Source organism: Callospermophilus lateralis, unplaced genomic scaffold (genome assembly GCF_048772815.1).
Source record: "Callospermophilus lateralis isolate mCalLat2 unplaced genomic scaffold, mCalLat2.hap1 Scaffold_183, whole genome shotgun sequence".
Classification (NCBI taxonomy): domain Eukaryota; kingdom Metazoa; phylum Chordata; class Mammalia; order Rodentia; family Sciuridae; genus Callospermophilus; species Callospermophilus lateralis.
The window spans coordinates 1523864-1551648 of NW_027512861.1; the positions used below are offsets into that span (position 1 = coordinate 1523864).

Sequence of the window (27785 nt, forward strand, 5' to 3'; positions counted from 1 at the left end):
TCTTCTATCTCTGCTCTTCCAGTCAGTTTTCCCAAGGAAACCAAAGGAAATGTAGCCCCAACTTTGGGTATGTGAGTTTATTTGTTCCTATTTGTACTTTTAAGGAAGTTGGGTTAGAAAAAGTGTTAGAGTTGGTTTTGTGATTTACTACATCGAAGCCTTTCCCTGTTGGACTTACAGGCTGAGGAAGTCAGGAGAAAGTGATTATAAAAGTAATTTTCTACAGTTTTTAGATCATTTTAAGACAATAAAGAAGTTACATTAATGAATTCTTAGATTTGAGTGTAAAGGGTTATTTTTAAAAGCCTAATAATGTCATCTCTAAATAAACTGACTTAGTTATAGTGCACATTTTATTTGTTTTACATTAAGTAGGAATATTTAAGTGGTAAAATATATCTGCATATATGAGTTCACAAAATGACACTGATAATAGTTCATGCTTTTCTTTTCCTACTTAATTATAAAAACATCCTTTGAAACCTGAAATGTCTGTGTGAATAAAATGTAATAACCAAGTATAAATAGTGTGGGATTTTAATACATACATATATATGTATACACATATATACATACATATACATATTGGAAACAGAATAGGACTAAATGAAGGAAAAGGGATAACAGAATTCTATTCTAAGTTTTTTCTCTAACTCTATGACCTTGGATAAATGTCTTTTTATTCTGTAAGATGCAGGCAAAAACAGCCCCCTACGTACCTTTTGGAGCTGCTGCAAGATTTATTAAACTAGGAGAAAAACAAAAACAGTTTAGAGGTCTAATGAGATAGAATTCTCATAAATACAAGGCAGTATTTTTATTTGCAAGGTGTACAAAGTTGAGTTGATTTTCATTACATCCATGAGAGTCAGGTAGATAATTTTAGCCTTATTTTCACAGATGAGAAGGCTTAAGTCTTTCTGCTAAAGCCACTTAATTTAGGTATATGATAAAGGTACGATGACTGGATTCAGACCTACATCAGTATTTATTGATATTTGAAAGTATTTTAAGGGGCAGTTTTAAAAATCCCAAATTTCCTTGGCAGCTGACAAGAATAACTTGCCTATTATTCTCTCTGGTTATCTTTCTGCGATTCTTCATAAAAATGATCTAAAAAGCAAGACACCTTGTCTCAATGGTATCCAAGGAGAGCCAAGTATTTTGAAAGCTATTAAAAGACATTGTTCTAATGATGAGGCATATAATGTGATTTAGTGCAAGTCAGCCAAGGTATCCATAAGAAATGGAGAAATGTAGGAAAAGGGGAAGAAGGAAATCCAGTAAAAGAATTAACTTGTAGGTCCTGCAGTGAGATTATGAGTGTAGTGTCTATTCCGCTCTCTTTAAAATGACTCCACCACATACACCAAATAAAAGCAAATGGAAATAGAGTATACATGTTCGCCCTTCCCAAACAAACTTGCTCATTTGTTTCCAAAATTGCTTGCTTATCCTTACTAAAAATGATTAAAAGTACTAGAGTGTCTGGTACACAGTAAGTCTCCAATAAGTATTATCTGTCATTAGTTGGAGTTGAAGTAAAAAGAACACTACATAAAGTTATGTGCCTCTCAGGAATAAAGATGCCTATGCAGAAGCCTTGACTTTGTACTAACTTCTAGTGTGATTCTCGATAACTGCACAACAACATCTGTAAAGTGGGGAAATGACAATACTGAGATAAATAAAAATCCCACTTGAGTTGGTACTTTAAAATCCTTAGCACAGTTTCTCACAGAGTACATATCTGATTTACAAAGTGTTAGCTATTAAGAGTTATTGCAGGTAGTCTTATTACACAAGTGCCAGCCAGCCATTATTTATTTATGAATGGACCAGATCATGAGGGAGACATTAGGAAATGATCTATAAGCTGATCTATAAGGAAGATGTGGTCATTATTCATATTAGTGTTTTTAGTGATTATTATAAAAAAGTCAAAATAAAATGGTAGAAGACTGTAACATATGCTAAGAATGATCCAGTAAGAGACTGATAAAGAAAATGAGAAAGTCTTCTTTGGGTAGGGGGGTCAGATAAAGTCCCCATGGATGCATATTTGAAGTAAAATTCTTAAAGAGAAATCAATCATGGGAAGTGAAGGTGGTGGTGGGAATTTCCGGCAGTTGGAACAACATGTGCAAAGTTACAAGTTAAAAAATTCTAGGCACATTGGAGGAAAGGTCAGATATGGATGAGTGGAGTATATGGATGAAGGAGAGAGAACTGCCAAATGGTATTTAGAAAATGGTAGCTGATGGCCATGCTAAGGAGTGTGGATAGTTTTCTGTTTTCAATATTAAATTTTTTAAGGGTGTCAAGCAGTGATGAGAAATTATATTTTTATAATTTTGAAAGACCAACTTTTCTTCACTATAGGGTAAAGTGTCTAAACTATTTTGATTATCCAGTAATTGATGATTGGGGAGTCTAAGTTTTAATTTTTTCATTAAAACTAAATATATCACCAAGTTGTATTCTTTTCTTCCTGCAAATAAATAGGTCAACTTGTGGTGCTTTGGAGATAACTACTGGCGAAATATTATGGTACAGAGCAATTGTGAAGTTGGGCAGGCAGTAAAGGGGTTGTTGGTCTAGCTAGTCCAGATGTGAAATGGTGAAAATCTAGACAAAGCAATGGTAGACTTTTCATATGCATAATGTGGAGACTTGTGGGAATTATCAGTGTATGAACTCTACTGGCCTTTTATATCAACTATTTTCCTAATAAATGATCCATTCTGATTGCATTATACTGATAAACCCTATTTTGTAGGTTGTGGGATTAAAAACACATTGAAATAGACTTTTCACCAGTAATAGTTTAGGATATTACTGGCACTTGTCCTTTCTACTTATTAATACAAGTTAAAGGGGAAAAAATGACACACAAGCACCCACAATATTTTTTGAAGCCAATTTTATCTATATTTTTGTAACTTTTTTTCTCAGATAATTAAAATCAGACATTAAAAATGTCTACAAAGTCCCAGCAAATGGACTGTAAATTCTTTGAATTACAGAACTTATTCTAATAGCCGTATTTGGAAAGATGATAGTTCTATGCTCTGGGAAGGAAAAATCCACCCCACTTGTACCAATTTTTTTCAGAAGAATTTTTGTTTTAATACTTAAAATAATACAGACTTTGGTATGGGAAGAGAAAACTAAGGCCAGAAAATATGAATCCACTTATTTATTCTTTTCCATTTTTTGCTTTTTCCAGTCCTGAATTTGGATGGGAATTTATTGGGTTCTGATTCTTTAATCTTCTTTTCCTTTCTTGGAGGGATTCCCACACACTTATCCAGACTAGAAAGGAGGTTACCGGGGCATAGAAAGAAGACATTAAGCAAATGATCCTGTAAAGCTCTGAAAACTTTCTTGAGGGGAGGAAAATGAGCACCCTGGGTTTTGACAAAGAGCACTTGCAATTTGGAGAGGAAAAAGGTCTTCTGGCCCTGTTCTCCTCCAGCTCGAGGAGAACATTCTGCCAAACAATGTTTCTGGAGGATCCATACTTGTGCAGTGAAAGGTGTTTTGGGAAGAATAGCCCATGGAGGTCCTTTAATGACAAAAGAATATTCTTCTGTCCTGCTATGTACTCTAACATAATGGCAAAGAAGACTTCCTCTCTGTATTTGCACTTTCCTTGCATTGATCATAAGAACAGTGACTTAAATAATCTTTTAAAAACACTTCTCTGGATTACCTTGATATCTTAGAAGTTTCTCATGGGCAGCATTAGAAAGGGTTTAATGAATCCAAGAGTCGGTACCACTCTGCATTACTTCCAAGTTGGTCTCACTGCAAATCCTGAACTCAAATCTTCAGTGAGTTTACCATCTAAACTGTAAACAGTAGCAGGGGAGCTGAGTTGGGTTGATATTATAATAATACAATTGCAGAATTTTAGGAGTGGAAGGGATTTTAAAGGTCATCTAATGCAACCAGTTTATTTTAAAGGGGGCAAACTCAGAGATTGTGACTTCTCTGAGATCTCAACAGCAATCTACTAAGAGTGTCCAGAATAGACTTGCTAATGGAGATCTCAAGACTTGTGTTCGTGACACTGAGCTAGGCACCAAAGGACAGAGGGAAATATAGCACCATGCCCCCCTTTCCTATATTTATTTCATATACAAATACATTATAGACTCACAATGCATATTTATTGAATTGATGGTTTCCTATCATGTAGGGCACTATGCCAAGCATTGAGGATAAAATGTCAAACAAACTGAACAGGTCTTTTTGTCCGAGTTGTTCACAATTGGTATTCCTGTCTTTAGTGAGTTTGCAGTCCCTTAGTAAAGCCAAAATGTTATTATGCCTACAAAACTCCAAGTGGAACCTTGGTTTAGGAAAGTGTTCTCAAATATGTTTGCAGGCAGAAAGACTGGGTTCAAATACAGTGAGTGATTTAGGAGATCAGGAAAGGAATCTTACGCTTAATAATCGATGGAAAATCCCCTAAACACACACATGTACCTCCGGGAGATCATTTAATTACATAACTCTCTGCTGCTGCCTTTTCGGGATCTCCCCCAGGCTGCTGGGACCCAGGCTCTGCTCAGAGTAAGGTTGAGATGCCAACCCTCCGAGAACAAGAAAGGCAAAGAGGAAAAGCCCACCCATCTACCTCCTAAACTGGAGAACACCAGAAAAAGAGGAAAAGGGAAACAGCAGCAGAGACTGGTAGAAACGGTAAAAGAGGAAAAATAAATAAATAAATAAACCCTCCACACAGCGACAGCCTGGGAGCCTTGGGCTGGCCGCCCCTACGGGAAGGGTGCGCGAGCTCTTCACAGGGAACCCGAGACCGCAGACCGCGGGGTCGCAAAGCCGGAGGTGACGGAGCCTGTGAGGCCGCGGGGAGGGTAGCGGCGGTACATCCAGTGCCCGCAGCCTGGGTGTGCAGCGCAGCTAGGCAGCGGGACGGGGAGCCCAAAGCCCCAGCAGCGCCAGCCCTCCCTCCCGCGTCGCCCGCCAGCGCCCCAGCGCCCGCTCTGCCTGTGACTTCAGTGCAGCTCCACCCCCGCCCCTGGAGCGGGCCCGGGGCACCGGGGCGTCGGTCTCGGTTGCCGCACGCTCCAGCCAAAGGAGACGAAGTGGAGCGGTTCAGGAGAAGGCAGAAAGGGTAGAGGGCTCCAGTAGGAGCCCTGGGGGAGTACTGAGGGATGGAGGGCAGCCAGAGCTTGGGACTCGGGAGCGGGACCTTGACAAAGTCACCCGCTTCTGAATGGAGGAGCTGAAACTGACCAGCACCACGTTTGCGCTGACAGGAGACTCCGCACACAACCAAGCCATGGTCCATTGGTCCGGCCACAACAGCAGCGTGAGTAGATTGGGATTGGGGGCAAAGGAGTGAAAGATGGAAAGGGTTAAAGTCCACTGTTTGATCTGATGAAGAATTGGGGGAGATGGGGCTTCGGGTCTTGTGAGATCCTGCAAACTGAAGTCTTCTCTGCCCTCCTCCCTCAGGAGTTAATATAACCTACTATGAGGCTAACCTCCACCTCCCTCTCCTACCCAAATCATCAGAGCCCTCTCCACATCCCAAAGGAAGATTCCAACTGAGCAGCAAATCCCTATTTACTTACACCATGGGGACAGTCATGGTCTGGAAGTCAGAGTCATAGAAATGGGCCATCTTCAGTTCATTTGTGGTTACAAGGTTAGGGAGGTAGGATAAGGGAGAATAAGGACTGTCTAGTCAAACTGACCTTTGAAACCCCCTCAACTCTTTGAGCATGATTTTCACCAACAGTAAAATAAGAAATCATGTCTGTAAGTATATTTTGCAAGGAATTACAGGGGGAAAAAACTTGCTTTTTTTTTTTCTAAACTGCTTCCTCCCATTGCTTCTTTTTTCCACACTATAATATATGGTTCAAGGTTTCCTGTAATTATGCAATTCTCTTTGGACCTTGGATGCAATGAGCTCATTGTATATCAGTAAATATTTAGAAAGTGCTATGTATGGACTAAGTGTTTGACGATCATGTTGATGAGTGATTCCTCTCAGCAACCTTGTGAGGTCAATCAGCATTATTAAACATATCTCAGAGAGTTTGGGAAACTTGCCCAAGGTCACTCAGCAGGTCATTGGCAAAGACTGCATTGGCAACTTCAGAACCCATTACTGTGACAAGCCCTGGCACTGACTCTTCTTGGAAGGGTGACCCTTAATCACTTTTCTTATATGGTAGGCATATAAACACTAAATGTTCTGCAGTGAGAAAAATACAAAGGCCTTGAGTTTAAGAAGTTATTGGTGCAATTAAAACTTGCAGCCAGCTTTGAAAATTGAAAATGCTACTCAAAGGAGAGATGAATTGGAGGACATATTATTTTTTGAAAGAATGAGAGAAATATAACTTTAAAAATAGGAATATAAAAATTAGAATGTATATAGAAATTTAATGTAGGTGACTTCTGGGGTGGGACTAAAAATAATAAACTATAGAGCCAAAATATTTTAGGAAGACTTTAGGTAGATCATGGTATCAGGAACTCCAAGCTCTCCAAAATGACATGTCTCCAATCCAACTCCATTCAGCAGGGGTGTTGATACTTTATATGAAGATAGAATCTTTTTTTAAGTATGTAATATTTTCAACTTTGAAGCCTAATATTAAAATGATATAGGTCCCACTGTTATTAACATATCCTTCTCAATATCTCTTAGAAATATGTATCTAGACAACTGATTTCAATTTTAAGAAATCACAATGCTTCTTCACTTTCCAATTTTTTTTTCTATTTATTGTTTCTCCTTTGGGAATTTAAGATGGCAAAGCAGATCCAGGTCAATGATTTATGTATGTTCTATGTGATTTTGTTCTTTGGACCTTCAAATGATATCTCCCAACTCTGTTCCCTGGAGGCAGATTGTTATGAAGGAAACAGTTGGACCACCATGGTGACGACTTGCACTGGTGCTTGTCAGCCATATGCTTAGCATGCTGCGGGGAGTTACATTGTTTAGTCCTTCCAGCAATCCTGTGCTCAGAGACCACTGTGATCCCCATTTTGCAGACAAGGAACTGTCTCCTAGAACCTTCACTGTATTACAACCTTAGTGAAAATCATCTTCCCCTTATTTGGAAGCCCCAGTGACTTCACATGGCCCCAGAGTTTCCCTGTGGTCTCAGCACTCTTATCTTGACGTGTAACCATCTTTATGCTAGTTCTACCTTTCTTGACGCCTTTGTTCCAGCATGGTCACCTCCTTGCCACATGTCACATGCCCTCTGATTGGGTCTGTCTTGTGCCCTTGCTTTTCCCTCTCTTTGGACTAGGTACATCACTCATATTTATTCTCAAATGCATCATCAGGGAGAGCTTCTTTGTGCTGCATAAAGCACTACACCTTGTCTTTCAGTCTTTTCTACTCTGCTAACTCCTCCTTTGTCCTTACCATTTTTGAAAAATTATTTGTTTGATTATATGCTGATAGTCTGTCTCCTCACTCTAGAACTTAGGCTCATAAGAATGTCAATTGTGTGTTTTCTTTTCTCACCTGATTTTTTTTATTAGTTGCTCAAGACAATACAATGATCTTGATGTAGCATACATTTGATTCAAACAGGGTATGAATTCTCATTTTTCCACGTGTCCAGATTGCAGGATCACATTGGTTATACATCCATGTATATACATACAGCAATCCTAGTGTCATTTGTATTCTGCTGCCCTCCCTATCCCCCCTCCCCTCCTATCACTATTCTCTACCCATTCTACTGTGACACTTCTCTCTCTCTCTCTTTTTTTTCTTCCCTTCCCCCTCACACCATCGTACTTGTATTTTGTGAACCCATGAGGATCTCCTTCTGTCTTCCATGCAATTACCCTTTTCCCTCCCTTTCCCTCCCACTTCTTTTCTTTGTTTCATGGTAATCTTCTTCTCATGCTCTTCCTTTCTACTCTGTTTTGAGTCATCTCCCTTATATCAGAGAAGACATTCGGCATTTGATTTTTAGGGATTGGCTAACTTCGCTTAGCATAATCTGCTCTAGTGCCATCCATTTCCCTGCAAATGCCATGATTTTGTTATTTTTTAGTGCGGAGTAATATTCCATTGTGTATAAATGCCACATTTTTTTTATCCATTCATCTGTTGAAGGGCATCTGGGTTGGTTCCACAGTCTAGCTATTGTGAATTGTGCTGCTATGAACATTGATGTAGCTATGTCCCTGTAGTATGCTCTTTTTAGGTCTTTTGGGTATAGAAAAATAAAAGTATCCAAAGCTCAAGTAAGCACCCTTCCCAGGAAAGCAAGTATCCCATCATCTATGGGGAAAAAATGAAACCTAACAAATTGACCTCAGAGCATAGTGTGTGACACTCAGGGATCAACTTACACAATTGAGGATATTTGAGTCATTTTAATATTAGGGCAGTGGGTAAATTCCATTGTCCCTGCTAAGTGTTTAGCTGCTATCCTTTCCGAATACATTTTTCATTACTTTTATATGTAAGCTTTGATGGAAGGGCTAGGAAGGCCAAGTAACACCTGGCTTCGTGTGATCAATATTTAATGTTGCATATTCCAAGAACAGAGCTACCACACGGTTCCTTAAGCCAACTGAGTGTCATTGGAGAGTGAAGCCCTTTGGTAGAAATAGAACATGACAATAGCACTTTTAGCTCAACTTCATTTTCTAATGCGGGTCTTAAGACAAGGAATATGTAGACGTGTACCATCTCCTGTCTGCAGCAGTACATTCTTTAAGGCTGGAGGGAAAATCTGTAATAGTTCCCCTTGCCATCAATATACTTGGAGTCTTTGCTAAATGTTTGGCAAGGAGTCCTCACTAAACATAAAATTGACTGCAGGATGATAACCAGCAGATATTACAAACAACAGTTGTTCACTGTTAGAAGTGTAAATCCAAATTTGGGGAGCACCATTTGGAAATTCTATCTTTCTCAGACACTCTATTTTGCCTTTATGAATTTTGTGGCACATGAATGGATCAAACATGTTAATATTAAATAAGCTTGCTTCATTTGAATCCAGGCCAGATTCATTATTGCTGTGTGGCATTGGGCAAATCACTGATCTTGAAGTCTTAGTCTCCTCAAATGTAAAATCTGGATCCTACTTAACTCAAAGGATGTTGTAAGAATGAAATGAGGTCTTCCTGGTAAAGTGCTAAGCCTAGAATGTGGTATGTATTAAGCATTCTGTGGACGTGCACTACTATGATTCACAAACTATTTAGCATAGTAAGTTATGGGTATAGGGTGCTGTAGCCTATGAAAATTGACCTCATTATGGCGATGAATGGTGTACCAGTTGAATCAGAAATGCCTGTGGATTAGGCATGTGTCAAAAGACAAAAACTTTTATGAAGCTGAACAGATATACGCCCTTCTCTCCCTAATTTATCTTGCTCTGTGTTGCTGATAAATGTATATTAAAGGTTTTCCATAGCTATATTTCTCCACAATATTTAATAAATTAATTTAATATATAATACACTTCACATATACATTTGTATATGTTCTTTCTTAATGAGTTCCCTATTTCTTTAATATTTATGTCTCATAATTATCTTTGCCCGATACAAACTCGGCACAGAGTCCTGACGTTTTCATGCTCCACCACACTCCAAAAAGAAATACAACAATCTAATATAAACTTTTGCAAATAAGATTTCTAATAGTAGAAGAGAACTTTTCAGGGTAGTGTGCTTAATTTTGTTCGGCAACATTGATCACTGTGTGGTTTCTAAGATGCAGCTGCAATCATGGAGAGAGATGCAGAAAACTAAGCACAAATGCACTTTGCTTCCCAGTAGATGGCCACCAGGAGAGAGATCAGACCCATACATTTGTGAGACGTGGATGAATATGAAAATCAACAGGAAGAGGTTCGAATGAGTTACTTGGGGGGTACAAAGCAGAGTGTAATTCTGTTGAGCTGAGGGATGTCAGAAGGTTCATTGTAGGAAGGGATATTTAAGTCTAGCTTTGAAGTATCTAAATGAATTGCTATAGGAAGAAGGGTGAAAGGGTAAATATAAACTATCCCTGCTCTTAGAGAATGGAGTCGAATAGCACACAATCCCAAACTGTAAATATCGACAGTGACAGTACAATTGCAGAAGGATCTGTGGTGTCATAGAAGAACAAAGACTTTGAGTTGATTGGCATGGTGAGAAAAGGCATCTCAAGCAAGGTGATTTTGAGGTAGACTTTTTAAAGGTGAGAAGCCATACATATCCTCTGCCCTCTCCCAGCTACACAGCTTTTTTCCTTAGCAGTGGATGCTGTGGTCACAAAGACATGGAGAGGTGAGAAAGGCTGCATCTATGAGAAGGAGCTTGTAGTAAATTTACCTGTAAGGCTGAAAAAATTTTAACCAATTAGAAATAGTAATTGTGTGTTCTAGGACATGGAAATAGAACTGGAGTGGAGGGTGCATATAGGAGACAGTGGGGATAGGCAAACGTGTATCTGTGTGTGTGTGTGTGTACGCGCACGCGTGCATGTGTGCACATAGAAGAATGAAGTCAAGAATGTCCACCTAATTTAGCAAACTGTGTCTACCTTTTACCTGCTCCTAAAAAGCTGAACAGGAGACCTCTGCATAAATTACTTGTCTTTCCTATTTTTAAGCAAAATAGTCAAAGATCTATGTATCTGAATTAATGTTGGTTATTTTTTTATACTCAAAAATAGACATGTCTCTCAGATATGTCAGAGATAAGAATACCTGTTATCTTTAATGTTCTCTCTATCATGGGACAAATTACCCATAGCAGAAACATTGCTGCTGCACTGCATTGGATACTCTAGTGCCACCGTTTCCTTGGAACAATGTATAGACAACTCCAATAAAATACATTATAAAAATTTCTTATATCAACTACCCTTTAGGAGTAGAAACATTAAGAATACAGCATAAAGAGAAATCGGGGGGAGGAAAATGGCACAGAAAGTTCAGAACTTTTAAAACTTATTAGCACATACATAACTGTTCCTTTCTTTTATAAAAAAAATAAAAACCTTGTGTGGCATTACAACTTTTATAAAATATGGCAGAATAGTAACATGTTTAGATCAAATTTATGTAACTCCCCTTAAATCCAAGATTGAAACCCCTGAGCTGATTCTGCAAGTTAACTTGGAAAGCTCCGGAATTCCAGGAAACAGAGAGATGCTCCTTCAGCTCAGGCTGCACCATAACGTCGGAGCAGAACATTTAAATTATATGTTTAGGCTGACAGCAAACGTATTTCAGGGGACAATCCTTAGAAAGCAGGAGACAATTTCCTTCAGCCCCACGTCATCATCTGATGTAGATTGCCTATTATATTCTCAAGGTATTATGAAAAATGGATTTGGAGATATTTTCTTGACAGTGGGTAGACTTATGGAATCTTGTGACTGTATTTAGAATGTGCAGAGGTTTGTTATAACATGGTAATAGAAATATCAATTGCACTGACAGGTTAAAAAAATCTGTCAATGAATGATAATGAAGTTACTTAAATGTCGACTCACTCACAAACATTTTCCAAACCCTAAATTATTCTCATGGCTGTAACCTCATGCGTCCTAAGTTATTAAGGAGCAGAGTCTGTGAGGCAGCCCGTGTGCCTTTAGCTTGGGAAGCTATTTTTATGCCAACAAATGCACGGGGAGCCATGAAAGTGGCTGTCCTTAATGATTTTAGGAAAGAAACAAAACGCAGATTCTGGGGTTGCATGATTTAGAGGCTAGCACTGTTCTTCTTTCAAGGCTTCTCATTGGCAATGGTCTAAGTAAATACCCTGATGCTTCCTGACCCCATGCCTCCCTCTGTAGCCCAAGTCTTTGCTTTGTGACCTTGGCAGTATGGCTCTGTGTGTCTGAAATGAGCATCTTCCTGCCCTGGGGTTCTGGGATGAAGAAGTTCAGGATATGTGGATACTTTCTAAAGCCTTATTGAAGGAGCAGCTCAGTGCTTCCTGGTTTGGTGTGTCCATTAGATTGCTGGCATTGCTTCGCCTTTCACATGGAGAAGGTACCTGCTATCTGTCAGCACTGTCCTCACAGCATGCAGAATTATCAGGATATGGGTACCAGGCAGATGTTTCTAGCTGAGAAGCACAGGGGTGAACTCTGGTTTCTAGTTGAGCATATGGGTAGCTTAGAGTTGCCACACTTTCATAATAACAAGTAAATTGTAGGCAAGATAGAAAATCTATTGAAATCCTCCTCTGATACCTGTCAGAGAATAAGGTCTCAGGGCAAATGCTGCTCTCAAAATTGGAGTCACCATCAGTCAGATGCCCCAAATCAGAGCTTCTCAGGGTAGAAGCTCACAAGCAGAAATTTCCACAGGAACTAGTGCTGTGTTATGAGAACCTCAGCTGAAGCCAACAAATTGCTGGATGTGTGTGGACAAATATGAAAGTTAAGAACTCTAGTGGCAGGGCTGGGGTTGTGGCTTGGTGATACAGTGCTTGCCTAGCATGTATGAAGCACTGGGTTTGATTCTCAGCACCACATATAAATAAATGAATAAAATAAAGGTCCATCAACAACTTGAAAAAAAAGCCTCTACAGAGGCTCAGTCATAGGGGACCTCATGCCTTTGTGAATTTTACCTCTAGGGACTCTACCTACCCCTCAGAATTATGCTGGAGGAAAAATGTTCTGGACTTCCAGAAGGGAAGAGGAGGATTTAACCATTTTGAAAAGTTCCAGTGCATTATGTTCTCAATAAGACTCGTCCTCTGGAGAAACTAGTGAAACTAAACCTACTCTACTGGGAATTTATGAGAGCCTAAAGCAAGCTGGGAATGGGAAAATAGGTTAAGTCCAGACCCCTTTAAACTTATGTCTCATTGAGACAGGTGAAAAACTGAGGAACACAGAAAAACTGAGGAACATCACAGTATAGGGAACAGGATTAGCGAAAGCCCAAGACCTAATCATAGCTCTATCAGATACCCTCCCCTTTCCACATGACCAGAGGCTCAGCGGTCGAGTGCTTGCCTAGCATGTGTGAAGCACTGGGTTCGATTCTTATGATTCATTAGAAGACTGGACATGGTAAGGAAAGGATCTCTGTACTTGAAGATATCTCAATAGAAACTTGCAAAACTTGGAACCAAACAACAAAAAAATACTGGGGGGGAAAAAACAGAGAACTAAATATTCCAAAACTGTTGGACAACTAGGAATATGTAACATATATGCCATGGGATGACCAGAAGGAGAAGAAAGAAAGGTATGAATCAAAGAAAGAAGTGAAGATAGTTGATATTTTTGCAATCTAACGTCAGATATCAGACCACAGGTCCATAAACCTCAGTGAAACTGTACCTAGATACATCTTATTCAAACTTTAGGATATCAAAAATGAATAAAAAACATCTTGAAAAATGTCAGTGTGGGGGACACCTTTCCTCTAGAGGAGAAAAGATGATATTTACATCAGATTTCTCAGATTCATGCAAGCAAAAAGAGAATGGAGTGAAACATTTCAATTTGTTGAGAGAATGTCAAAAACTTAGATTTCTATACCCTGAAAAATTATCCTTTAAAATTGAAAGTTAAATAAGGACTTCGTCAGCAAAAAGTGAGAGATTTCTTGTCAGTAGATTTGCTTTGAAAGACATGCTAAAAGAAATTGTTCAGAGAAGAAAATGGTGTAGGTCAGAAACTCAGATCTACAAAAAGAAAGGAAAAGGATCAGAGAATAAATAAGTGAAAATAAACAAACTTTCATTTTTCTTATTCTTAATTGATCTAAATGACATCAGTTATTCAAAATAATAATAATATATTTGATTGTAGATGTCCATATATGTGTGTGTGTATGTATATACACACACATTTATTTATGGGTATCTGCTTTTATGTAAGTGAAATGAATCATGTTAATATAAGGGATGAGAGGGAGGATGTAGGAATATTTTTCTATCATATAATAATTGCACTTCTCATGAAGAAGTGCAGTGTTATGTGAAAATGGACTTAGATTAGTTGTAAATTTATAGTACAAATTCAAAATAAAGGAAAAGAAGAAATATAATTGATAGACTAATAAAGGAAGGAAGTAAAATCATATAAAACACTCAAAGCCACCGAAGGTAGAAAACATGTTGAAAAGAAAAGGAACAAAGAACAAGAACAAGGAATTGAAAATGGTAATAAACAATAGTGTTAATCAAACTGTATTGATAATCACTTTTTAAATGTCAACATTTTAAATGCACCACTTAAAAAAGATTGTAACAATGGATCCAAAAAACAAGACCTAACTACATGCTGTGTAGAGGAAACTCACTTCAAATATAAAGATATATACAGGTTTAAAGTAAATTTTCATTGCTCTCAGATCCTTATGAGAATTTCTGTTTATACTTCAAATTAAAAAAAAAATTGATTCTCCATGGAAGACCTTCTGCCTGTTCAGTGTGTATGAGAAAAACTCAGTTTTTGGTTTTCACCATGAAGTGCTTCAGTTTCAGATCTTGTTCCTTTTACTAAGAAAGTCTAAACTAGATTATCTAAATACACCTGATTTTCCATCTACAAGTCACTTCTTGTGGCTTTTGGAAAGAGGTAGGATGGAATTAAAGGTGTAACCTCTATGGGTTTGGCCTTAAATACATTGGTTTTCCTTTATTTTATTTTACTTAATTATTATTATCTTTTTGGTAATGAGGATTGAAGTCAGGGTGCTTACCATTGAGCCACCTCCCCAGCCCTTTTGTGTTTTATTTGGGACAGGGTCTCCTTAAGTTGCTTAGGGCCTCACTAACTTGCTGAGGCTGGCTTTGAACTTGTGATCTTCCTGTCTCAGCCTCCTAAGCCATTACAGTCATGTGCTATTGTGCCTGGCTGATTTTGCATTTCAAAAGGTCTTCCTTATTTATAATATTCATTTCATAAAATTCTGCATGTGAGAGTTTGGATTTCATTATAAACATCTAGTGAAGGATCCTTTCTATTATTTTATCTGTTAGATTTTTTAAGCATAATACCCTATGCAGCAATGGAATTCTGATAAAATTATTTTAAAAGCAAAGCATAAAATCTTCAACTCTCACATTCCAGTTCTTACCATTAAGTCTCTGATCGAAGTCCTACATAAAACTACTAGCCTGTTTCCTTAAAAATCTGATGGACTAAATTCAGCTGCATTTAAAGATGTTGTAAAAGCCCCCATAAATGTTTTCTTTGCTTAGCAAACTAAATCAAAATAAGATTCAATGAGATTTTTCTTGTAGGCTCACATTATGGGTTTTAGTAAATGTTGGGCAAAAAAAAAATTAAAAACATACAAACAAGGAAAAAAGATATAAAACAAATAACAAAAACTATCATTAATAGGTTGCTTATTGTATGCTAGTCAAGGTGCTCATGATTTTTATGGATTCATTGAATTTACAAAAGATGCTGTTGATTTAGTGTCTCATTTGATTGCATACAGACTATAAGAGACCCAATCATACATTTCATCTGCAGCATATCCTGTATTGATCCCTTTTTCAAGTGTAATGAGGAATTTTGTTGTCTCCTAGGGATCATAGGTACTTGGAAGGCAGGTGGGTTGCCTCTGATGTGGTTTCTTCACCCTTCAGAGCAACTTATCTCAGTTATGTGTATTTAGTAAATACTTAAATACATGCTTTCAAATATTCTGAAAGTCACTATTTAAGAAGTTTATAAGGGCAGAATAAAGATTAAAGATCAAAAGCAAAAGGAGGCAAGCTTTGACTTAATCACTAGAATATTTATCTTCCTGAAATGCTGCTGGTTTTCTTCTTTTTCTTTTTTAAAGCTTTCAACTTCTAGCATAATCTAGGTGTTGACAGAAGTTTTGTTTTTAATCTATAGATAAGCCAACCTACAGACAAAGCCTGAAGATAAAAATGCTTGCTTTGGAATGTTTTTTAAAAATGATATAACTTGAGAACTCAAGACTACATAATTGCATCTTGAATGTGTCTGTGCATGATGCATATTTTAAGAACACTTCCTTTTTTTCTTTTTTTTGTTTCTGATTTTTTCCTTTGCAAACGTTGTCACTTTATGGTAAGCACAGGCTGGTATTTTCATTTGCAAATTTTATTTATTTGAAATATTTTTATTTTTCTCATTTCCTCATGAAGCCAAGATTCATTTATTTCTTTTGCATTTTTGTTTTTGATATTTTTTCCCCAAATAGTGTTGCTCAGAACACTAATCTCATTTGATGTCACTCAATAATAGATCCTATAAACAAATATGTTTGGAAAATGTTACATGAATTATGTATGTAAGAGGCTTGGTGCATATTAGAATAATACAATTTGTGAAGTACAGGAACATTAAATTTTGCCTAATCAAGCATTTCCAAATAATTTAATTCTGGAAAATATCCATTCCCCTATGCCTAGGGTTGATATTTAACGTGTTTAACAAACCAGTATATTAGCTTACAGGTCAGTCTGCTCCTCAACATGTCTTCTCACCTGCTGGTTCAGAGCCTATGTTCTTTGTAGACTATGGCTCCCACAGTTGACAACAGGATGAAAACTGTGGATTGGGGATGCAGTTGGGCACTAATAATTTCTTTCCAGTATGCAGGACCACACCAAGGTCACTGTCTCCCCTACTTGGACATAGGCTGATTGTCATGGACATTGACCAAACAGCACTGGTGCTGGTCTTGATGCTAGAAAAAGTTTCTTGAGACCTCTGCTGTGCCAATCCTCAATCTTTTGCTTGCTGGACTGTTAAGAGACCTAGAGGGTACCTGATAGGCCATGGAGGTAAGGCTGCAAGAGCAGCTGCTCAGAAATCTTTGTACTATAACTATCTACCAGCTGGTTTGCAAGTATTTAATATTTTCACTCCTGTACCATCATATCAATCAGTATGTGCCAGCTTATTGTTAGTTCTACCCATAACACCCGCCAACACTCTCATTCTAGCTGTGAAACACCCTTGGACGACTGCCAATCTATACCATTTGGGTGTGTGAAAATGAATTATTTTTTCTCTGTCAATGCTTATTACAAAAGCCATGATGGTTAGACCTCCAGGTCTGCTGATATGGAGAATTAACAATTTTGTTTCCATCTTTGAGCTTCATAAAATCAAGATGCAAGAGATAGTACAAAAGATAGTGATAGATATCTAGAAGAAACTGGATTGGTGTACAGTGATATTATAATTACAATATGCAATAACAGCATAAATTCTGAAAAAATTCTAATGCAAATCTGAGCCACTTACTCCGTTGTCACTTGTGACATTTGAATTAGAGTTAAATACACACCTGTAAATGGGTGTGCACACATGTACACACACACACACACACACACATACACACACGGAAGAATTTCCCAGATTGCTTAAAAAGTAATACTCATTTGCCTTTGTAGTGTATGGTATTATTAATGTAAATATATTCACTAGTAGAAATTAATAGAAATTCTAAGAAACTCACTCTCTGTAGACTATCCCTACTTCTCTAGCCTTCTTTCCTATTATTCCTCTAGAAAATTTGAATCATCCCCTCATATCCAATGAAGTTGTATTATTTCCACCTCACTAGGCAAAATGTATTAATGTAGAAGTATGAACACATTTCATATGCCTCCCACCAACTCTCAAGTAGATATTGAATCTGCTTGTTTGTTCTTGAACTTGTAAATATTATTCAGATATTGAATAGGAAAAACTACACAATAAAAAAGGTAGAAAAAGCCAACAACATTTAGAATACAAGCAAATCTTAGTAGACAGAAAATGTTGGCCAGAAAGGTGAGCCTGAGAGTGGAGGAAAAAAAAAACAAAAAACAAAAAAGAGTGGACTGAATAAGAAAAGAAATCTTAGATATTTTTTAGAAATTTGCAGGAAATCTCCTCACATTTGCTGTGAATTTGAGAAGGGAAAGATGGGTGGTAGAAGAATTTTCAGAATCTCCATGTGGTTCACAAATATGATCTGTGAAAGATCTCTGGGATGCTGTTCAAATGTTCTTGGCCATCAAGCCATGTTCATGACTATCATAATGTGGGGACTAGTCCTAAAGAAGCCAGTTACGTATCCTCCTTGTACCAGGTGACTTCTAGTTGAAGATGCTCACCCTACTTCATGTTTTTAAACTCCTGTCCATTGTCAAGGTTCATAGTTCTTGGAAGAAGTTTTACATATCACTCCATTCCTCAATGATATGGAAATTTACCCAGATCCTTCAAAGTGGAGACTTTTTGGTATTTGCCATCTGAGTATAAATTTTAGGATGAAATGTCTTGAATTTCAATGCAGAATTGAATCCTAATTCCAATAATACTTTCATCCAACTTTTTTGCTCCATTGTTTTGTTCTGAGTAGACTCTTTGTGGATGGAAGTGAGATTGTTTAAAAAAAAGACTTTCTCTATTTATCATTATGGCCTGTAGGAACTTGTAGTTTTTATCAGGATCCAAAGCAAATTTAAATGACCCCATTTTTGTTCTTTTTTGATTAAACCAACTTTGTCTTCTAATTATTATTAATATCTCTGTCATTGTGTCTAGCACATTATAACTATTTCTTTTTGTTTCTGCCAGTTGAAATTACCTGTTAGGTACTTGAGAGGACTGATTTTTATATCCTGGCAGTTAGCACTGTCTTGATATGTTTACGGAGGTCCACAGATGTGAATGATTGAATAAATTTCATAGGAAATTGGCTTTGTGAAACCAAGAGATGAAGAGGAAATTTTATTACTTTTTTTTAAAGAAAGAAAGAAAAAATGCTGAGGTAAAATGAAAATAACCTAGGGCTTAGGGCCAAGATTCCTGGATGCAAATCCCAGATGTCCTGTTCCTCAACCTCAATTATTACTGTTAAATAGTCACCTTCATTCTACAACTACTGTCTTCAAATAGAGATTATCATTCCCCACTGCACATGGTTTCAGGATGACCTACTGGAATTAAATTTTCAAAATACAATGTAGACTTTCATAAAGATAATGATTAAAACCCATGTATTTAATCTGAAGTCATAAGTTATTGACCAGTGGCTAAATAAAGATTAGAGAATCTACAAGAAAGATGGTTTCAGTGCCAAGTGGTAACATCCTGCTCACTCTGGGTTGCTTAACACTGGAAAAGGCCATCGGGAAGGTTGTAAAATTTTACTTATTAAGACATTTCCTTGCTCTTAAATAATAGAAAAAAACTGAATGACCTTTGAAGGGACTAACCCACCATATATCCTATGACTCATGAAAGAAAACACAGTTTGCAGATAAATCAGGGGAACCTGCTTTTCCACTGTACCAAAGATAAAGCAAAAGTTTAGAAATGTCATAGCTAGCCTAAAAGCTGTTTATTTCTTTGGTCAATTTGAGGAACACCCTCATCTCTTAATCTTCTTAAATTAATCACATCCTTTATGCAAAGTGCGTACATTAAGGAGCAGCAGAGAGATGGAGTTTTAATTTTTACCAATTCAATTTAAATGCAAATGCTAACCACTCACATGATGCTACTGTGTACATAATTAAGCATCATTATATACTACATGAATCATTTAGAAACCTCCAGAGAGCCACTCTACTATGTAAAACATGCATTATACTGACAAGTAGCCGAATGACGTGTACTTCTGTCCTCATTAAAGCCTCCTTTGAATTACAGGTCAACTGATAATGGGACAACCTATGAGAAGCTGAATGATAAAGTGGGTTTGAAGACAATCTTGAGCTACCTTTATGTGTGTCCTACCAACAAGCGTAAGGTAAGAAATGTATATTTAGTATGCTACTGATTCATGGTGTGATTTCTATATTGATGGGCTGACCTATCTAGCTACCTATAAATCCTTTGCAGTTAAACTGCAATTAGAGATGTAAAGATGAGTTGATGGGTGTTAAGGTGTAGAAGTGCCTGACACATCGTAATTTTATAATCAGCAACTGTGAATGTAGGAGGGTAAGGGGTAGGTGCATCATTTCCATTTTGTCTTGTAGAAGCACTGACGATTCAGGCACAAGAATTAGAAAAAGCTAAGACAGGACAGAGGAAAGATGAATTTTCATCTGATGTTCCAGGTTCCCTTGACATGGAGTAAATATATTAACTAGAATTTCGGTGAATGCATTGTCCTACACCAGACAGGGGTTCATTTCTAAAATTTGTCCAGGCTGCACAGAAACATTAGGAAGGGGGCCCTGCCTTTGGCAGAAGAGCACAGCATGGAAAGAGTGGTGAGATTAGTCCTTCATGATCTGGATCTTAGCTGCAAGGAACCTTGGAGATCGTAATATTCCATGCCCTTATTTTACAGATGAGAAAACTCAGGTTTAGAGAAAGTGGTTTGCACATATTTCAAAGCTGCATGCACAATCAGGACTAGAATTCAGATTTCTTTCTTGGGAATCATATTTTTTCCACTTTATTATACCTTTCCTATTAACAGGGTCCATCTGTTCTTCAGAGTTTTTATTTTCCCAGAAAGCAAATGTCTAATTTTAAGTGAAAATGGCATTTATCTCAAAGGAAGAGTGACAACTTTATAAATTGGTGTCATCAAATTCTGAATATTAGGGGTGGGAGAGGTTGCTGTGTTTCTCAGGCTGGTCTTGAACCTGTGGGCTCCAGTAGTCCTCTTGCTCCAGCCTTCTAATTAGCTAGAACTATAGGCTTATGCCATCATGCCCAGCTCTCAAATTCTGAATTCTGACATTATGTCTCAGTATCACATAGATTACATGAATTAGTAGTATCCATCAGGAAATAAAATAGTGTTCCTCATTAATATGTCCTAAACCATATTCTGTTATAATGATAGCTCTGATCTCTAGGGTTTCATTTCCAATTTGTCATTAGGTACTGATAATGACCTTAGGGAGTTTCTACCTTATGTCCTCTGGACTGTAGAAGGCAAATGACACTGGCTCTTAAGCAACATCCTCAACTCTGACTCCAGTACGTGGTTCCAAATCTGCCAGCCCTGGTCCCATCCTGTTGCTCTGGATTGAGGCTCAGGTGACTGTATCACATGTTTCTGGTGTACATCTGGTGTACACTAGAAATGTCTAGTGCTTCAGTAAATGCAACATAACAGTTGAGCATAGACTCTGAATTTAGATGGCTTGAGTAAAACCCCAGCTAAGCCAATTACTAAATGTATAAGTATAGTGATTTACTTATTCTCTCCAAGCACAGCGTCCTCAAATTTAAAATGGGGATAATTGTAGTACCTACCCCCAAAAGGGAGGTTATAAGAATTATCTGAAATTAGACACTTCAAGTGCTTAGCACGGGACAGTAAAGGCTTAATCAGTGTTTTCTTTTCACTTTATTCTCCTTTCTTATCATCTTGTTCCTCCTGCTTCATATAATTATTGGAGGCAATAGTAGTGATTATCCCCTATAAATAGCAGGATCCAGTAGAACTTTCTGCAGTTATAGAAATGCTCCTCTAAACTGTCCAATACTCTTGACATTATCAACTTGTGGCTGTTGAATATTCGAAATATGACTAGCATAACTAAGTGAAAGAATTTTGAATTTCATTTAATTTTAATTAAACATATATTTAAGTTATGTGTATGGGTGAACACCACAGTACCAGACCACACAGCTCAATAATGTGAAGCCCCAAATTACAGCTATATCATAAACACTCCTCTCTTGTCCTTACTGCCTCCTTATTGGCCCGTCATCAATAATTAAACCTAAACAATTTTGATCTGCTGTATACAGATTCAAACTGAGGAACTAAAATTTTATCCTTTATTTCTTTAATGAGATTTAGTTGTTTGTTGGCTTTGAATTAATCCTCGTAATCTCTATTGATTTTTCCTCTAGTTCACATTTTTAGTAGATTTAATTTAGCAATCAACAAACTGTATGCTACGCAGTATGGTTTACACCACAGGATAAATAGAGAAACAAATCAACATCCCACCTCCCAAATCCTCCATCCTAGTTGTGAATACAGTGTGATGCTTTCTGGTTTGAAAGGTCCCTGAACTGAGATTCAGAACTGGACCTCCCTACCTTGAATCTGTTGCCAACCAGCAGGTGACTCTGGGTGAGTCATTTACACTTGCACTAAGGTTGTGCATGGGAGTCGGATTTGAAGAGTGACACTCTCAGGCTCAGATGTAGCTCCTGAGACTAGAAGGTACTCTTGAGAGGGAGTAGAGCAAAGAGCCCTGCCATAGAACCCACTCAGTTAGAAACATTGACACTAATAAGACTGCATACATGATGGGTAGCCATTTGGAGGACTTGGAAAAGGATATTTGGCCAGCGGTATTTTAACTGCTCTGAATGAAGACTTGGCAGACCCTAGTTCCAGAAAGGGAGAAGTCACTGTCTATGAGAAAATAGCTGTGAGAGAATAGCTTTCTTTAGGCCTGTTGCTCTGCAGAAGCAGAGGTGGCCCCTGATGTTTAAATCACAGTGTTTATGAGGGAACCTAAACCAAGGGGTCTTTTCCTGTACAGATAAACAAGGCCTTCAGGGTCACTTTTTGTGATGCTGATAGATTTAAGATATATTGGAGGATGATGAAGGTCTTTACAATGGTGCAAAAATCAATAAAGTTGACATAGCAGTATATTTGTGTACAGTTTTTCTACTTATGAGGTGAATCTATCACCAAGAAATATGTACCCCCATCCCCGCAAAGGGACATATTTGAACCAAAGGGATAGCACCTGCACAGCATTTTAAAGTATGAATATATTTGCCTCAATCAATATGAGTTTATGTTTAAAGAAAAGGAGAAGGAGGCAGAAGAAAGAAGTATCAGGCTCTCTTTTAATTATAGAGGACAAAGGCATTGAAGTTCACTTCGATTCTCCTGGGACTCCTGCTATCCTCTGGTGAAAAGGGCAGGCTCCTTAAAGCGCTACGTTAATTCTTTCAAATCTCTAGCGTGCTATCTAACAAGTTAACATCTTTTGTACCAGAGAGTTTCTTCTGTGTTTCACGTTGGTGGGAGCAAATGGAATAAAACTGACAACATCCGTGTAACTGCCTGCATTCCCAGAAGCCTGTTTGTCTTCCCATCCTTATAGCTATTTTTAGGTGTTTGTGAAGGTGAGAGCAGTTCTTTTTCAATCATCGTGTCTCAAACAGCAGGCATCGTGTCCTGGCTTTGCAGGCAGCTTGTTAAGGGCATTACTGGGATCAGAGTCCAGAATAAAACAGGCCCTAATTTACTGTTTAAATTGATGACCATCCATTGACCGCTTTTCTGCTGTAAATTAAAGCAGGTTTCCCGGGATAGGTCTATTACATTATCATCTCATCCAGTGTCAATCTAGGAAATCTTGAATAGAAGACAGAGAGCCTGCTCCTAGGGTTTATCCTGTCTCACTCATACTTTCTTGCAGAAAACACCCATTCCCTGGCCCCTGATATATGAGGTAGGCCCCAAAGAATAAGACCAAGTGGGTCCTAGTGCCAGAAGACAGGCAGGGTAACTATCTGTCACCATGGCTTGGAAGGAGAATAATTCCTCCACATCTACTTCATGATAAATTCCAAGGCTTGTTTGTGTCACCAGAGGTTTATTGGCTACATACATATAGTCTGCTAGGAGAAAAGATGATTTAACCTGAACATGAGAAGAGCAGCTGTGATGCAGAGGGAAATGGGAGAACTAATACAAATGTAGCAAAGGAAAAAAAAATCAATGTTGAAATCTCAGTCTCGCTCTTAAATTCTCTTCAAGTTTATTTGTATTCTGCCTAAAAAGAAAATTTCTTCCTTTCTCTCTTTCTTTTTTTTTTTTTCACCCTGCGTGGCTATCAGTGATACCTGTCCAATATTCCACAACTGATCTTATCTTGCTGTTTCTTCACAAGGTGTTGTATAGCATCTTCAAGGATTAAAGAATACAAAACTCTACCTGGAATTCTTGGAGAGAGAAAAAAAAAACAAAACAAAACTGAGAACAGCCAATTCATTCAGTTGTCATATCCTCATGGTCTCTTCTGTTACCTGCAAACAATAAAACCTAGATAGTATTTGTTCTTTACATTTCCTGTGCCCCTTTTGCTTCCCTGTTCCTTCTCATTTCTGTGTTATCACCTCTTTTTTCTTTTTCTTTTTTTTTAGGGATTTATTTTTTAATTAGTTTTAATTAGTTATACAGGACAGTAGAATGCATTTATGCACTTTGATATATCATACATAGATGGCGTATAATTTCTCATTGTTCTGAGTATACAAGTTGCAGCATCATATTGGTCATGCAATCACATATATACATACAGTAATAATGTCTGTTTCATTCTACTATCTTTCCTATTCTGTTATCACTTCTTAATTAATATCATTCCTGCTGAGAGTCTTCTAAGGCTTTCATCCTATAATTAGGACCCTCGCTCCACAGAACACATTGATCATTCTTGCAGGTCTCTTGGTACCTGCCGGCATTAAACACTGTTTGCATTTTCTCCAGATGTTTAGGTTTTAATTACCATACTGTATGCAACACTTTCTAAATAAGTGTTTGATTATCGACTCCCTGTCTCTTTTTACCCTGGGAACACTTAATTCCTCTTGTCATTTGTTTTCCTGGGACAGGAAAGAGTTGTGTGTGCTAGGGTCAGACAACTTTTCTCAGCAAGGATTGTGGGATCAGACCCTAGAAAAGGTGGGGATTTTCAGATTCTACTCTTTCATTTAACAGAGATGGAAACCGAATCCCAGAGAGTTTCGTGACTTGCCTGAGGTTACATGCAACGGGTAAAAGAAAAGCCAAGATTGTGAAATCTCAGAAGTAAATCTTAAATGCCACTACTTCTACCACATCATAATACGCTACGTTTGTTTTTGATTATTTCTAACCTCCCCTTTAGAACATAAGATCCTACATGGAATTAGGTGCCTTGATCAATTTTGTAGTCTTTGTCATGCTGAACATAGGACCTTGGTAGATAGTTGGTGTTCAGCACATGGGGAGTATTTGAATTGAATATAGGATGGGTTTTGGACACTCGGGATGGAACTTTGGAAGGACGAGTCCTATAAAACCAGCTTTGACTCAGTAATTTCTCAGAGTCCAATAATTATAATTAATTGTAAGTTAATTATTAATTATAAATAATTAATTCTTTTGAGTAAATAAACAAGGGCAGTAAAGAATCCCATAGCTTTTAGTCATTTCTAGGCCATAATGTGTAATTGCATCTTTTCTAAGAAGAGCATGATTAATCTTTAAAATGCCAGGACTTTGCATAGCACTCACTCAACATTGTCTGGTGAGGCCAAAGGGAACTAGAGTATTGTATAATACATCAAAGGGGGCGATGACATTTCCCTTGGCAGGCACTTGACACTTGCTCATTCTCCCCTAGCTCTTTTATCTGTCCCTTTGTACACAAGATCATTGATTCGCCTCTAATCTCTTAAAGAGGATGTATGTTTCATTCATAAAGAAGTGTCTTGTGAACTCAGAGACGCCGTGGTGGTGGCATTTTCCAAACTTCAACAGACGTGCCCTTTTTTAGTGAATAAATGCTTACTACTCTCCACTTAGCCTGAGCAACAATAGCTAAAGGGAAAGATCAACTCTTTTGAATTTTTTTGATGGGTATTTCTGAGTGTTTATACTGTTAAGGTCTATTGAACATTGTTCAGTTCTTTTCCTGAGCAGTATAAATAAAAAATCCAAAAAAAAGCATGTCGCATTTCTATTTTTTTTTTCCTCTGGGTGATGTTCTTAGTTATTTCAGCCTCTATGTTTCAAGTAAACTACAGAATAATAAGGACAGAGGACCCTCTGAAGCAAGAGTATAGCACCAGGAATAGCCCCCTAGTCACCTCCCTTGTTGCCACAGTGGCCCTGGGGAACCTTGTGGAACTCCTGGGCTTGGCAAAACACAGTGGAAATAAAACAAAAAGGCACTGATCTAGGACACTGTATTCCACACTCACCTCCGACAGCCAACTACCCCAAACTATTTTATATGAATCAAACACCTATAAAATTCATAAAGAAATGCTAATAAAACCATAGTCATATCAATTTTAGCACAGCATGTTAATTACATAAAAAGTACTTCTTTCATTGGATATTAACTGTGTGTCTCTAAAACTTATGTTGTCAAATACTTTTTAAAAATATTAAAATGTTATTCAGTTTAGGCAAAAACTTGTGGTCAGCTTCTAAAAGCTTATTTCTTCCCCCTCCATCTCTATTAATCCCTCAAATCACCTAATTTTCCTGAGTTCTCAGAATTGATAACATTAACTAGTATTTTATTGTTTTACATCATTAAACAGTACTTAGTAATTTTTGGTGGAAGCACTTTCCTTGCCTCATCAACATAACGCATGTTATCCCTCATGGATATTATGTCTATCATATGCAATCTAATATTTTAAATATTAATCATAAATGAGTGATTTTAAAATCCTAAGTTATAACTTTATGAGGATGGAGTTTACAGATTATTGAGGTTATAATACAGAATTTTTGTAGCCAAATTTATGTTTTAAAGAAAAAGATGCTTGTAGCTAGCTAGGAAAATAGAAAGGTGATTGACAAGTCCACAGAGAAATCTTTACTAAGTTTAAGTAGTCTTTATTTAAAAAAAAAAAATATACAGCCTGTAATCCCAGTGGCTGGGAGGCTGAGGCAAGAGGATTATGAGTTCAAAACAAGCTTCAGCAATGGCGTGGTACTAAGCAACTCAGTGAGACTCTGTCTCTAATTAAAATACAGAATTGGCCTGGGGATGTGGCTCAGTGGTTGAGTGCCCCTGAGTTCAGTCCCCAATACCAAAACACACATACACATACACACACATACACACACACACACACACACACAAAAAAAAATTCTGTTTTCTATTTACTCTAAACAAGTTAATTAAGATAATGATTGCCTAAATTAGTCTGTAAATATTGTGAATATTGATGAAAGTTATGTATTTATTATGTGGTTGACTGGTTCACAAAAGGTGGGTAGCCCCTGTGGTCAAGTGATCAGGAATTCTCAAATATGAAGAGGATACTTCTCAGAAACCAACCATTCTTCAAATATATGTAATAGACTAACGGCTTAACTTTTGAGAAGCAGACTTTTTTTTTAATTTAGTTGTCTGCTTACTTATATGTTTATTTTTGCCTCATCAGATGTCCTTTCTAAAGTCCACGACCTCTCAAGTCTGGCTGGCTCAGTGTTATATGCCCACACTTTATCCTTTATGAAGCTCAAATGCTTTGTTTCAGGTTGGTCCGGAGTTACGCTCTGCTGTGGAAAGTGGTCAGGGGTCTTTTCAACATTCTGGTCCATTTGCTTCCAGCATACTCCCTGTGGTTTCTCACAAGTTCCCGTCATCCAGTGTTTGATGTACTGTATCTAGAACATTTGTTTCTAGTGGATAGCCCATGCTGCTGTGGTGATGGATGGAGATGAATGCTGGCGGCTACAGGAAGTTTGCCATATTTACTAGGGTGAGATGTTTCACTACAATATATCAGATCTGCCCCAAGCTGCCTCTTGGTGCTGTCAGGAAAACAAAGTCACTGTGGATGAACCTCTAATAAAAACCACTTTTTCTTCCCTGGGGAAATTAAGAGAACATGATCAGCCTCAGGGCTGAAATCCTTTCCATTCAAACATCCCTTCTGTTGACCCTGCCTTTCCCTTAAAAAATCTTCTTTTGTGGTTTCGTCCCTTTGTTCCTGTAGAACTTCACTTCCCTCATTTACTGGGTCCCTGACCTCTAATATGCATCTCATTTCACAACCATTCAAGTCAGTCACTTTAAATAAGTTTTATAGACCAAAAAAAAACAGTCACTCACAGTAGCCT

The 27785-nt window shown here is 37.7% G+C and overlaps 1 protein-coding gene across 1 annotated transcript in view; it reads left to right on the top strand.

Annotated features, from left to right (window-relative positions):
* Positions 1–2093: 2093 nt before the first annotated feature.
* The window catches only part of LOC143387964 (VPS10 domain-containing receptor SorCS1-like), a 93481-nt gene continuing 67789 nt past the window's right edge, over positions 2094–27785 (top strand). The window contains 7 exon segments of the mRNA XM_076842031.2: positions 2094–2186; positions 4555–4710; positions 4934–5345; positions 9080–9084; positions 18086–18130; positions 19620–19736; positions 21968–22037. Of these exon segments, the coding sequence (XP_076698146.2) occupies positions 2094–2186; positions 4555–4710; positions 4934–5345; positions 9080–9084; positions 18086–18130; positions 19620–19736; positions 21968–22037 (898 nt within the window).